At 43.7% G+C, this 14,248-nt stretch overlaps 1 protein-coding gene across 2 annotated transcripts in view; it reads left to right on the top strand.

Annotated features, from left to right (window-relative positions):
- The window catches only part of hoxb2a (homeobox B2a), a 68,015-nt gene extending 60,529 nt beyond the window's left edge, over positions 1-7,486 (top strand). Inside the window, exons 1-2 of one of the 2 annotated variants that reach the window (XM_080776092.1) lie at positions 3,005-3,863; positions 5,724-7,486. In XM_080776092.1, the coding sequence (XP_080632218.1) occupies positions 3,341-3,863; positions 5,724-6,748 (1,548 nt within the window). In that variant the 5' untranslated portion in view covers positions 3,005-3,340 and the 3' untranslated portion in view covers positions 6,749-7,486. Of the gene's footprint in view, positions 1-3,004; positions 3,864-5,723 lie in introns of those variants that run through there. The other variant, XM_080776091.1, reaches the window with a different exon arrangement.
- The last annotated feature ends 6,762 nt before the right edge of the window (positions 7,487-14,248 follow it).

Genomic DNA, 14,248 nt, shown 5'->3' with positions numbered 1-14,248 from the left:
ATAAACAGACATTCAGAATCATATCTCATAAATCTGTTCCTGGCTTTGATCAGACAGTGAAAGGTTAACATCACAACCTGATTGATTTAAAACGAACAAAGACATAATTTACAATACTGCTAATTAATGTAGAACCTTACAGTTTATGTTCATAAACTTACTGTTGTCAAGACTATTAATACATTAATAATAATAATTAAATTATTATTTATAACATGGATAAATTATCAACTAACACGTACATGATTTTACAGGAACAAATATAAGGAAATAGCCAAATAAAAAGCCTAATAATATTCAGTATCTGCTGAATAATTAAAGCAACTCTTAAATGTAAATAATTAATTTAACAACAGTCAGATTATTTCTCTGTTTGTCTGTCATTAAGTGAAGTAGGCTAACCCCTATTAAAAAAAACATGTCCATGTGAGTTTTGAAATAAACAAACAGCAATAATTTATACAGCTTGTAACTCCAATGGTATAATCATTATGAATTAATTAATAATAATTAATATTTAGGCTAATAAAGCCTAATATAGCCTAATATCCAGTCCGTCCAGAACTATAAACAAACCCAACACTTCTCTCATCATGTTTCAATCTCCATGCAGTCTCGTTACAAACAGTAAAATATATGTTCAAATTCCAATAAAAGATACAAGTTAAACTCCTTCTATAGTTCTCCCAGACCGGGCTATGACTGATCTCTCTCCCCGGCTCCCAGACTCCCAGACCAGGCAGTATGACTGCTCTCTGCCCGGCTCCCTGCAGACTCCCAGGCCGGGCAGTAGCTCTCTGCCCGGTTCCCTGACTCCCAGGCCGGGGTAAGACTATAGGCCATCTCTCCCTGGTTCCCACGTCCTCTCACTCGGCTTAAATCAAACCTTTTTACACCCCTTAAAAACACACACACACACACAGCTCGGCCTTTGTACTAAAAGCTGAAAGACTCCCACACACATTTCACTGTGTGGCTTATTTAGACTAGAGGAATAAAGCAACGCTTATATTTTCTCACACTTTATAGCCTACGTCGCTGATGTATATTTAGGGTTAATATTTATGACGTGTTATTTCGACGCAGTTTAAATGTGGAAATGTAACATTAAAAAAAAACCTTTTCAATGGTTAAAAACATGGGGGAGAGAGAGAGAGAGAGAGAGAGAGAGAGAGAGAGAGAGAGAGAGAGAATTCTTGAGGGCGGTTTGCTGTCAGGCCATTTACAGAGGAGGAAAGATTGATCACCAGTTATTTTTTTTACCTCTCTCTCTCTCTCTGCTCTCTGTCTCTCTCTCTCTCTCTCTCTCTCTCTCTCTCTCTCTCTCTCTCTCTCTCTCTCTCTCTCTCTCATGGTGGTGGGGTTTACAGGCCTGTGTGAATTCAGCACCTATATGCTCAAATTATCACTATCGTTACAATTATTAATAGTTTAATTTATATTTACGCTTATTGTTAAGAGACAGAGAGAGACACACACACACACACACACACACACACACACACACACACACACACACACACACACACACACACACACACACACACACACACACACACACACACACACACACACACGCACACACACACGCACGGGTGGTTTAAAGAAAAGCAAAACGAGCAACACGTGTGTGCATGTGAATCCCGGCTGTGCTGTACAGTCCGACCCCTCTATGAACTCCCAGCTCCGTAAACACGAGAGAGAGGGGGAGAGAGAGAGAGAGAGAGAGAGTAGGCCCACACATTGTAGACCTACTGTACTGTATAACAGCGCCTGCATTGCGAAATCGTAATTTTAATAATTAATGTCCACAGGCAGCACTGTGAAGGGGTCTATATTTATAGATCCATCTATTCTGTCCTTCTGTTCTTCATACAGTCAGTATATTTAACGATATTAAAATGGGACACACTTACATACTGAATTCTTCTTTATCGCCAACCGATTTATAGATTTATATAATTAAAACACAACTAATAATAATAATAACTGAGTATAAGTATAGCCTATATGGATCCATCTCGGCTTATTTCTGCTAGCTCAAAATACTTTAGGTATAACTATACTGAACTCATAACGCCGTCGTTGCACATGGAACCAAATGGACCCTCGACTACAGTCGAGAGTCCATTTGGTTCCATGTGCAACGCCTGTTATTAGTTATTATTCTAGGCTATTAACACTGGAATTTCTACAGTGTAAATACTATTTACACTAGCCTACAACAAACAAATCTATCTATCTATCTATCTATCTATCTATCCATCCATCTTTCCTTCCTTCCATAGGCAGTGAGTTTTATAGTAAAGTGGTGAAGTTAGCTGATGTAGGATGATAGATAAATAAAGCCACATGGCTGCAGCATCATGTTGCCTGCCTGTCACAATGTTTTAAGATTAATGACTCTTTATACAACATGTAAACACACAGAACAGAACTATAGGGGAGGAGGTGGACGCCATATTGTCTCCGGCGCTCACCTCAATGTTAAATGGAATCCCAGTCATTTCATTACATCACCGTCCCCAACATCATGTCTCTATTGTTTGTGCTTTTAAAAAAATGAAAGGAATAGCTCGTGTAGCTCATGCGTAATGCGCGCACCCACCCACGCTCAAAGATGGAGAGGACACATGGCAAACGGTAGCAAAAACCTGGGGTGTGGATTATTTTGTAGCACCCCCCACGAAACAATGGCTTGTATGCTTTCATATTTTAGGAATAAATAATATTGCTATTCTCCCTGCAGCCCGCCGCCATCCTATTGGCCAGACGTGCGTCACGTGTCCAGGAATTGGCTGCACATTTTCGCCCCATAGACGCTCCAGGTTTAGCCTACCAGGATCCCCCCTCTACGACACTAATATCACCTAATATACACTGTTTTTTATTGTATACACACCGCGAAGAGACGCCACTGTCTGCGGCGGAGAGCGCGGGTTTTTTTCCTTTTCCTTTTTATTTATTTTTTTATTTTATTTGGGGTTTTTTTTATGAGGGAATCCATATATGTGTCTGTGACATGTGTAGGCTATTTTGTATTGTGTGACTGTGTGTATGTATGTGTGTGCATGTATGTATGTGTGTGTACGTGTATGTGTATGAGTGTATGTGTGTGCATGTGTCGTGTGTATGTGTGTGTGCGTGCGTGCTGTGATTGTTGTATTGTGTGAGACATCTTTTATGTTTTTCTTATAGAGAGGGGGGGCACCGTCACTGGATCTCGTTTTAAGCTGGGGGGGGTCTCTCTCTGCCGTGACGGTGGCCGTGTTTTGAGGCGAGAGACCCGGCTTGGAGGGACTCCGCTATAGGGCTCGCCTCGGAGGAAAAAAGGAACGCTATGAATTTTGAACTGGAGAGGGAGATCGGTTTTATCAACAGCCGTCCGTCCCTCGCAGAGTGCCTGACGTCCTACCCGCTCCCCTCCGCTCTGCTCCTGGACTCATTTCAAACCGCATCAATCAAGGAGTCGACAGTAATTCCGCCTCCCTTCGAGAGCACCATCCCCAGCCTCAGTCCCTGTAGCTCCGCAGCCAGCCAGCCGAGCAGAGCAGCGGCCAGACGCAATGGCCTCCTCCATCACCAGGCGCAGCAGCACCACCACCACCGGGCCCATGGGCAGCAGCATCCCGGCCAGGGGGGCCCTGCCCCGGCCGCCGCGGGCACGGCCACGGCCGGTCCGCTGGCCCACGAGTTCCCCTGGATGAAGGAGAAGAAGTCGGCCAAGAAGGGTGGATCTAAAGCCGGGGGGACACTGACAGGCGGCCCCGGCGGAGGAGGACCGCTCATCCCCACCGGCGGGGCCTCCTCCCCGTCCCCGGCCGCCTCGGGGTACCCCACGTCGGGCATGGACTCCCCGACAGGTCGGTGGATGGTTGGATGGATGATGGATGGATGATGGATGGATGGAGGAGGAGAGGATCAGGAGCGTGCGTGCTGCGCGTGCTTGGGTTTACATCTTTCTTTCATTTCATTTAATCCGTTCATTTTTTATCGTGCTCTGCATTGTGCACCTTTTAATGTGCCATCCATATCATGTTATTGTCGTGTGTGTGTGTGTGTGTGTGTGTGTGTGTGTGTGTGTGTGTGTGTGTGTGCGTGCGTGCGTGCGTTACAACCACTGCATTATGCTGCAGTGATTTCTGCACGAGCCGTAGCTGCTCACACACACACACACACACACACACACACACACACACACACACACACACACAACGCACGTCATTCACACGCGCACTTTCTCCGGCATGTATGCAGTGGACATTTCGAGTCCTATTACACATGCGTGCACGTGCGTGCGTGTGACTTAAAAACGTGTGCTTTAGCATCGTGCACGCGCCTCATCATGTTGCATTCTGTGCGTAAAATATCAGCCATGTCGCGCAGCGTGCGTAAAGACGCACGGAGATAAAAACGTTTCCCGTGGATGTTAATCTCTCGTCTCATCCAACACACACACACACACACACACACACACACACACACACACACACACACACACACAGCGGTGGGGGGGGGGGGGGTCTATCTACATGTCAGCCAGTCTGATTGCGAGACGTGCGTGCTAGAATGATATATATTGCACAGCACTGTGATGGGAAGCTGGCCGCCATGTTGGATGCAATGTAGGATAGGACACACACACACACACACACACACACACACACACACACACACACACACACACACACACACACACACACACACACAGTGTGATGGGCATACCCCCCTTATAAAAATAAAATATAAGAGCTTGTTCTAATGAAGAAGGAATAAGGAAGGAAGGAAGGAAGGAAGGATGGAAGGAAGGAAGGAAGGAAGCCATTTTATGTCCTGAGGCAGAGCCATGATGCCATCCATGCAGTGGATGCTGTGATTCCACCACAACATGCAGGCTGTTATGGTTTTACAAATGGAGAATAAAACCTCATTGTGTTTAGTCTGGGGATCAGATGATGTTGTTTGTGTGTGTTTGTTTGTGTGCATGAGAGAGAGAGAGAGAGAGAGAGAGAGAGAGAGAGAGGTGTATATTTAAGTCCATAATTCACCATCTCATCTCACCTCATGTTGCACAACAACACAGTTTTATAACGTGAAGACACGTCGCCTCCATTTTATCATCACACTCCCATGTTATTGTTTTTTGTTTTTGGGTGTATGGTATGTGTGTGACTGTGTTCTCATGCCCACGCACGCACGCACATATACACGCTGCACGCACACATAGCCTACATACACACGCACCCACAAGCGCGCGCGCAGCGGCGTGTCCAAGGCAACAGCAGCGCTATAGCTGTTTGACATTTAGATAATCAGTCTTTATGTGTGGTTTTTATTATTATGGTAGCTCTTTCTTTTTAACAGTTATGTTGTCGGGCCTCCGCTGTGACTCTGATGGGACGGAGGGAGAGATGGTACTCTGCCTTTATGGGCTTTCATTAACTACTTTATGACGAATAAAATAACACGCGCGCGCGTGTGTGTGCGTGCGTGCGTGCTAAAGGCAGAAGGGAAACGTTAACGTATTTGCCATGCACGATAATAAAATGTCTCCTTTTATTTTATTTTATACGACGTTCTAAATATCAAGTTAAATTCGTGACACATATACACAGTAGGCCTATAATAGATATAATTTATATTATGTATTTAGAGACGAAATCAAATATTTCGGGCCACAGTTAAATGTCTACCAGTCCATAACATCCTCTCTCTCCGTGCAGACCCAGGCGGCCTCGCGGGGCTGGACGGAGGCTCGTCCGGCTCCAGGCGCCTCCGCACGGCCTACACCAACACCCAGCTCCTGGAGCTGGAGAAGGAGTTCCACTTCAACAAGTATCTGTGCCGGCCTCGCCGCGTGGAGATCGCCGCGCTGCTGGACCTGACCGAGCGGCAGGTAAAAGTGTGGTTCCAGAACCGCAGGATGAAACACAAGCGGCAGAACACGCACGGAGGCCGGGGAGGAGGAGGAGACGGAGCGGGGAGCGGCCACGACTCCTCCGCCGGCGACCCAGGCGGAGGCGGCTTCGAGCCGCTGGAGGGAGCGGACGCCTCGTCTCCTTACTCCAGCCAGCCGCTGGAGGCCTCGGGGACCGTGGGAGCGGAGTGCGAGGCGACTCCCACCGCCTACGTGAGCAGTGACAGCGGGGACAATGCGCAGCCCACGCCGGAGGACGGAGGTCGCTTGAGCCGCGCGGAACAACAACCCCCACCGCGCCCACTCCCTCCGCGGCCCGCGGCGGCATCATCTGCTCATTCTGCCGGTTCCTCCAACCAGCAGCACCGCGGCTCCCCGTCCTCCACGTTCTCCCCGGCGCCCACCACCACCACCGCCATGCAGGCTGACATTAACCCCGCCAGCACCGCGTCGATGCAGCGACTCGAGCCGGCTCGCGGAGCCCCGTCCGCGGCTAAACCTCCTCCCCATTCCGCCCCCGAGCACTCATTCACGGAGCAGCGGGATTCCTCCTCCTCCAACTCCTCCGCCTCCTCCAGCACAACCTCCGCGGCCCCTCCTGCTGCTCCTCCAGCGGCCTCCTCCTCCACCTCCTCCTCGGTCTCCACCACCTCCTCGTCTCTCCCGGAGCTGAACTTTTTCTCCGGGGACTCGTGCCTCCACCTCCCGGACGGCGCGCTGTCTCCCGGGATGCAGAGCTCTCTGGAGTCCCCGGTGGATTTCAGTGAGGAGGACTTTGACCTGTTCACGAGCACACTCTGCACCATAGACCTGCAGCACCTCAACTTTTAATTATAATTAATTTACATTCATAATAAATAAAACCACCCGAAAAATGAAATGCAGAAAGATAAGACGTTAACGGAACGTTCATTAATCCACACGAAGGCGATGGAGTTGTTTCTTCCCACGGACGAAATGTTTTTGGAAAGCAACGATATTAATGTCTCGGCAACATTCCATTCCTCCAAACATGTCTGAATGAAAACTATTGTTTTTGCTATTTTAGTTTTTATTCTTATTCTTGCAGCAGGTTTTTCTTTTTTTAATTCGTTTAAAAACCTGATCTGACCTGAAAGTCAGTCCAAATGTGTTATTTTTTTAGACGGTAGATGTTTTTTTTTTACTGAGTTTGAATTCCCGTCGAAATAATGTGGATTTCTGCTCCGTTTTGTCCAAATGTCAGGTATTTATTGACTTAATTTCATCTGTTATTATTTTTTTATCTCAGTATTAATTAGTTTTTATTTTAATTGATCACTGAAGTGTTTTTTTCGGAGCCGGGTTTTTTTCGGCGGCAGATTAAAGCGATGATTGTTTAAAAGAAAATAACTTCTCAGGAAATGTTTAATGGCATCTATTGTATAATAATGATAGCTGGACTGACTTTAGACATTTAAAAAAAAAAGAAAAGAAAAGAAAGAAAATTAATATTTCTCTCTCTTAAAGGAGAAAAAAACAGCCCTTCTGGAACAAAAAAAGATCCGACTTTTAGACGAGTTAGTTTTATTTATTGAGATTGTTTAATAGTGAAAAGAAGAAAAAAAAATGAAATTATTTATTGTACATTATTTTCATAGTTGAAACAATAATGAATAAAAAAAAAACAGAAACATTTATGAAGGTGGTCTTTAGTGGTTTTTGTTTTACAGAGATATATAAATTAGTTTAGTAACAACCTCTGATTAATTAATGATTGGTTGTTTGTGGTTTGGTTTGAAATGCGGTTGGATTCAGAATCTCCCTCGAGAGGCTCCTGCTCAATGTTTGTTAATTTAATGTTTCAATGTTTCTAATGAGATAAAATCACAATAGAAACAACGTCCTTTCTTAAACAGCTTTTTCCCCTTTTTTTTCTTTTACGGCTAATGTGTTTTACTGCAGCAAAAATGTAAAAGATATATAGCTATATAAGACAGACAGAAATATATTAACATGCAGCACTAATTATAATAATTAGTCGTCATATTAGCTACATTCTATTGTTGTTTTTATTATTATCATTAGTCCATATAATAATAATTATTATTAATATATCGTGAACAATTGCCAATTAATTTTCTCCCAATAATGAGAAAATAGGATCCAATAATTTAAAATCTGTTTTTGAACTATATCCGCTATTTCTATTTAAATGTCTTAATTATATAAACCTCAAATTAGTCGTTATCCACATGCAGCGCAAATCCCTGCATGTGTAATAATAACAATAACAATAATAATAACAGCAGACAGTATACTATGTTAATAATATAAATCCCGGTCCAGACATAGAAGTGAACACAGAGAACACATTGCCCTCCAGAGTGTTTACATTCTGATAACCTCAGAATAATACGAAGTTATCAGACGAGAATTAGCTGTTTCCCTGCGCTGATAAGTGACACACACACACACACACACACACACACACACACACACACACACACACACACACACACACACACACACACACACACACACACACACACACAGAGAGCTGTTGTTAGCAGCTAGCCTATCCTAGCCTATAGCTTCCTTCCCTGCCGAGTCAAAATGGCGCTGAGAGCACAATGGGCTATGGAACAATAAGCAGCCGAGGCAGCCATTACAGGGCTGCTGTGTGTGTGTGTGTGTGTGTGTGTGTGTGTGTGTGTGTGTGTGTGTGTGTGTGTGTGTTATGTAACATTTTAAAAGGCAGCAGTGGAGTTTTATTTATGATGTGATGGCTGTGTTAGATTTATGGAGCGAGGTCAGAGCAGAGGCTGCGATTATAGACACATAATACAGAGGCTCCCCCACAGTGGGGTCCGGGGACCCCCAGGAGTTCCAGAGGGTCCGGGGACCCCCAGGGGCCCTTGAGGGGGTTCCAGGGGGCCCGGGGACCCCCAGGGGTCCTTGAGAGGGTTCCAGGGGGTCGCCAGCTAAATTATATAGTTCCATTTGTACACTCTCAAGAGTTAAATGAACATTGATGTTGCAATATAAAGTGGGGGTCCCCCCCAGAGATAGAAATGCCATTAAATGGCCCTGGCATAATTATGTTTTCAAATGGGGGTCTGCAGTGCAGGGTAATGGGTTTCATTTTGGGGGTCCTTGACATAATACACACACATGTGTGCAATGATACTGATTATATACTACTACTACTACTACTAGTAATAATAATAATAATAATAATAACACATAATTAATGCATCCGCCTTCAACCGCTTATCCGTAGTGGAGTCGTGGGGGCAACAGCTCCACCAGAGAGCTCCAGAGCCCAGACTTCCCTCTCCAGAGCAACATTAGTAACTATAATTACGTATTATTAATGTGCATAATTAATTATGCAAATTATTTAGTAATGAAAGCAAGTTCAAAAGCACACTCCAAACTCAGACTTGCTTTCCCTAAATCCCCCCCCCCCTTTTTGTTTTGTTTAGGCCCTTATAGTTTTTAGTTTTTAACCTTTTTAAATAATAAAGTTGTTATTCCGTTTGTCCTGCATGTAAAGCCACTTATAGCCGACCTTGAAATGCTGTAAAGTATAATATTACAATACTGATACTATTATACGAATAATAACGATATACAATTACCAATACATAATTACACAAATAATTAGTAGCCTAAATATACATAACAAAAATAAAATGGGTATATGTATTATGAATATTGCTGTAGCCTATATATATAGTGTCATGTATATTGCATGGTTCTCAAAGTGTGGTCCGTGGACCCCCTGGGGTCCTTGAAGGGGTTCCAGGGGGTCTCCAGCTAATACATTAAATATATAACTTAACTTTCAACGGGGTGACGTTAAAATGTTTGAATATTTTTGGAAACATTTCAAACAACTCAAATCTGGTATTGAGGCTCCCTGGCGCATGACAAGGTGTATAGAATCCAGATGTGTGCGTCTGCATGTGTGTGACTGCGTGCGTGCATGCGTTTGTGCGTGCGCATGTGTGTGTGTGTGTGTGTGTGTGTGTGTGTGTGTGGGACCGGCAGTGTTAGATGTAACTGGTTGTGTCACATGACATCAACTAGGCCTCGCAGGTCATGTGATCCATGTCGGTGGTCCTCAAACCTTTTCACGTCAAAGACCCAAAATTATGTATGTATTATTTCACACCTACAGTACAGACACACATCTGGAAACATGATGTGCAATAGCAACTCATTGAGACACATTGTGAGCTTTATAGTATAAAGCCGTATACTTCCCGAACCTTTTCATGTCAAGGACCCCCACATTGACACTAATCAGCACTGCGGACCCCCGTTTGAAAATATATGCCTGCAGAGACCCCAATAGGAGAAGACTTTTACGGCTGTAACAGAGATTCTCAACCCGTTTAATTTCAAGGACCCCCAGTTTGACATGCATTAGTTTACAGACCCCCATTTAATGGCATTTCTATCTCTGGGACACCCAATTTATATTGTAAAATCACTGTTAATTTAACTCTGAGAGTGTACAAATGAAACCAAATGGACCCGTTAGGTTTGTACACTCTCTGAGTTACAGACCCATAAGGGTCCATTTGGTTCCAAACTATATCATTTAGCTGGGGACCCCCTGGAACTCCCTCAAGGACCCCTGGGGGTCCCCGGACCACACTTTGGGAACCATTGGTATACTCAACAGGCCTGAAAAGTCAAAGGCCCGGCCCTAACTGGGCCCTAACTGGGCCCTAAATGGGTGCTAACTGGGCCCCAATTGGGTCCTAACTGGGTTAGGGCCCTAATTGGGTCCTAACTGGGCCCTAACTGGGCCCTAACTTTGACGAGGTCCGGCCCGACTGATTATACATTTTAGGCGCGACCCGGCCCTAAAATGTTGGGTAAAATGTTGCGTTTGGGTAGAATTTGAGAACTCTGTCACAGAGTAACAGTGAAACGCCCATGTCATGTCATGTCATGCCATGTCTCCATAACAGATAAATACACAAACAGACAGAACAGAATTATATTATAATATTATAATTTAAAAAAATCACAATATATTTTGTTTTCATGGAGGTCCGGCCCTGCCCGAACAATAGCATATAGATTTTAGGCCCGGCACAAAAACTTTAGGTTGGGCAGAATAATGCTATTTTCAAAATGCCATATGTACATAAGGTTTATGTATAAATAACCAGCTACCAGAAAAACATGTTTTTAGAACAACACAGAAACCCTCCTACCAGTGACATCATCAAGCTTTGTACATGTGCAAGCATGCATGCACATTGGTGTGTGTGTGTGTGTGTGTGTGTGTGTGTGTGTGTGTGTGTGTGTGTGTGTGTGTGTGTGTGTGTGTGTGTGTGTGTGTGTGTGTGTGTGTGTGTGTGTGTGTGTGTGTGTGTGTGTGTGTGTGTGTGTGTGTGCATGTGCGTGCGTGTGTAAGGGCTTGCTTGCACTTTACGGTTGAAAATTCACAAACATTAAAGAGAACATTATGCCAACTAATAATGAACTAAATCCAAAACAAAACGGTTCACTATGTTCTGAGGAGTTCAACCATCAACCCAAGAGGTTAGTAGTAGTACTGTCAGTCTGTCCACACTGAGATACACACATGATGAATTATGAATTATGAACAACTTGGCTTCCTCCTTTCTACAGACGGAAAACAGTTTGGGCTCCATTTCAGTCACCGCTAAACCCCTTATCCCTAAACTTCTATGCCTTTTTTTTTACTATTTTGAAAAACATTTTTGAATAGTTCAACTAGCCAATCTACATTGACACGTTGTGAGCTGAGTAGACTGGCCATTTTAACTATAAAATGTTTTGCTAAATAGTTAAAAAAAAAAAAGGCAAAGAAGTTTAGGGATAAGGGGTTTATCGGTGACGAAAATGGAGCCCTTTAAGTCCACACTATAATTATCCATAATGTATAAATAATGGATAAGGGGTCAGGACAACGAGGCCTTTTCATGGAGGGGTCAGAATAACATTTGGACATGAACTGTTTTTCGTCTGTATAGTTGGCCTGTATAGTAGGCCTACTCAATTATATTTGCACAGTTTTGATGTTTTTATGCAGGATAATGATCAGATCAACCAGTAAGTAGCAGGTGTCTTGTGGTGGACATTTTTGTCAACAATCTTATTTTTTTGCCATGGACATACACCCTAATATTGCTAGAAACAGAAAGAGCTCCCCTGAATGACAACAACTAGGTATGTAAATCAAATGGAACCAAATCGGGTCCATATGGTTCCATTTGAACATTTTTGTGTTTGATTGCTGGCGGTGTTCTGCCCCTCCCCCCCCTCATCAAACAAAAATGTTTGGTCAAACCATGTGACTCCCATTGGAAAAGCATTGTGGTGGCCTAAATCCCCCCCCCCCCCCCAAAAAAAAAACCCGACTCCTAATATGCCATATCTAGTGTGGTAGTAAATCAGTATTAGTTGGACTCCTAATATTCCATACATATAGTGTCATACTGTAGTAAATCAGTACTAGTTGGACTCCTAATATTCCATACATAGTGTGGTAGTAAATCAGTACTAGTTGGACTCCTAATACTCCATACATAGTGTGGTAGTAAATCAGTACTAGTTGGACTCCTAATATTCCATACATAGTGTGGTAGTAAATCAGTACTATAGGACTCCTAATATTCCATACATAGTGTGGTAGTAAATCAGTACTAGCTGGACTCCTAATATTCCATACATAGTGTGGTAGTAAATCAGTACTAGTTGGACTCCTAATATTCCATACATAGTGTGGTAGTAAATCAGTACTATAGGACTCCATAATATTCCATACATAGTGTGGTAGTAAATCAGTACTATAGGACTCCATAATATTCCATACATAGTGTGGTAGTAAATCAGTACTAGTTGGACTCCTAATATTCCATACATAGTGTGGTAGTAAATCAGCACTAGTTGGACTAATATTCCATACATAGTACATTGCTCCGGTGGTGAGGTGACCACCGCTCCGGTGGTGAGGTGACCACCGCTCCGGTGGTGAGGTGACCACCGGAGCTGAAATAACGTTGAGCGGTGGCGAGTAAAAACAGAGAGAAGGGCTGGGGCGGTGGCGGTGGTTTGCTCTTCACCACGGCTCAGTGACGTCATGTTGTAGTTCGGTGGTCACCTCACCACCAATAAATCAGAGTAACAGAGTATGAATAACACTTAAGAAGGAAGAGTAGAGGAGGTGTAACATTAGAAGTCAAATGAAAGTTGTTTAGTCATTGATTCATTATGTATCCTAAAGATGTGATTAATATGATGTGATTAATATGATGAGATTGTCTGAAGGAAGCCAAACAAGACTAAGATAATTGACAGGTGACAGGTGACATCGTCTGATGCTGACAGAGTAAATACAAACTAATAATTAACTAACGTGTACCCAAATGTGCTGACCTCATCACTTTTGTGAGTAAGTGTCCATGAAGAAAATATATGATGTGGAGACAATTAATGAAGACGCGGAAGTCGTCGTTCGTCGAGGATGGAGTTGGCGGTCTCTCCTATTATTATCATTATTATTGAAGGTGGTAACAGTCCATTTGCTCAGTACAATATTTCGGGGGCATATTTAGAATGTGTGCAGGGTTGAGTATGTTGCATATCGCTATGTCATGTTGTATGTGTTGTATAGTCATCAGGATGCTATCGTTACGTCATGTTGTAGTCATTGTGTTGTAGTCATCAGGATGATACCGTTACGTCATGTTGTAGTCATTGTGTTGTCTTCAGGATGATATCGCTACGTCATGTTGTAGTCCATTGTGTTGTAGTCATCAGGATGATATCGCTACGTCATGTTGTAGTCATTGTGTCGTAGACATCAGGATGATAACGCTACGTCATGTTGTAGTCATTGTGTTGTAGACATCAGGATGATAACGCTACGTCATGTTGTAGTCATTGTTTTGTAGTCATCAGGATGATATCGTTACGTCATGTTGTAGTCATTGTTTTGTAGTCATCAGGCAGGAACCCTCTTAACCAGAACTTCCTTTCCTCAAACCAGAAGAATAAAACCGTTAATGTTGGAGACGCGGGGTAAATGTTGATGAGAGACTAAAGGGTTAATGTTGATTAGAGGTGTGGTGTTCTCTCCTCCTTATCTGTCATTAACAACCTTTCCTTGGATGAGATCCAAGCACGCGCATACGCGCACGCACACACACACACACACACACACACACACATAGTCTGGGTCTTAGCTGCTTATCTGTTTTTCGTCTCAATCTTTCTCATGGCCTGACTGTTTGTTTTGGAAAGAGATGGAGGGAGGGAGGGGGAGAGAGAGAGAGAGAGAGAGAGGGGGGGGGGGGGGTTGCAAACAATGACAAGGTATTA

The sequence above is a fragment of the Protomyctophum bolini genome (genome assembly GCF_963924005.1).
Source record: "Protomyctophum bolini genome assembly, chromosome: 11".
In the NCBI taxonomy this organism is placed as follows: Eukaryota; Metazoa; Chordata; class Actinopteri; order Myctophiformes; family Myctophidae; genus Protomyctophum; species Protomyctophum bolini.
This window is presented reverse-complemented; position numbering and strand designations above follow the sequence as displayed.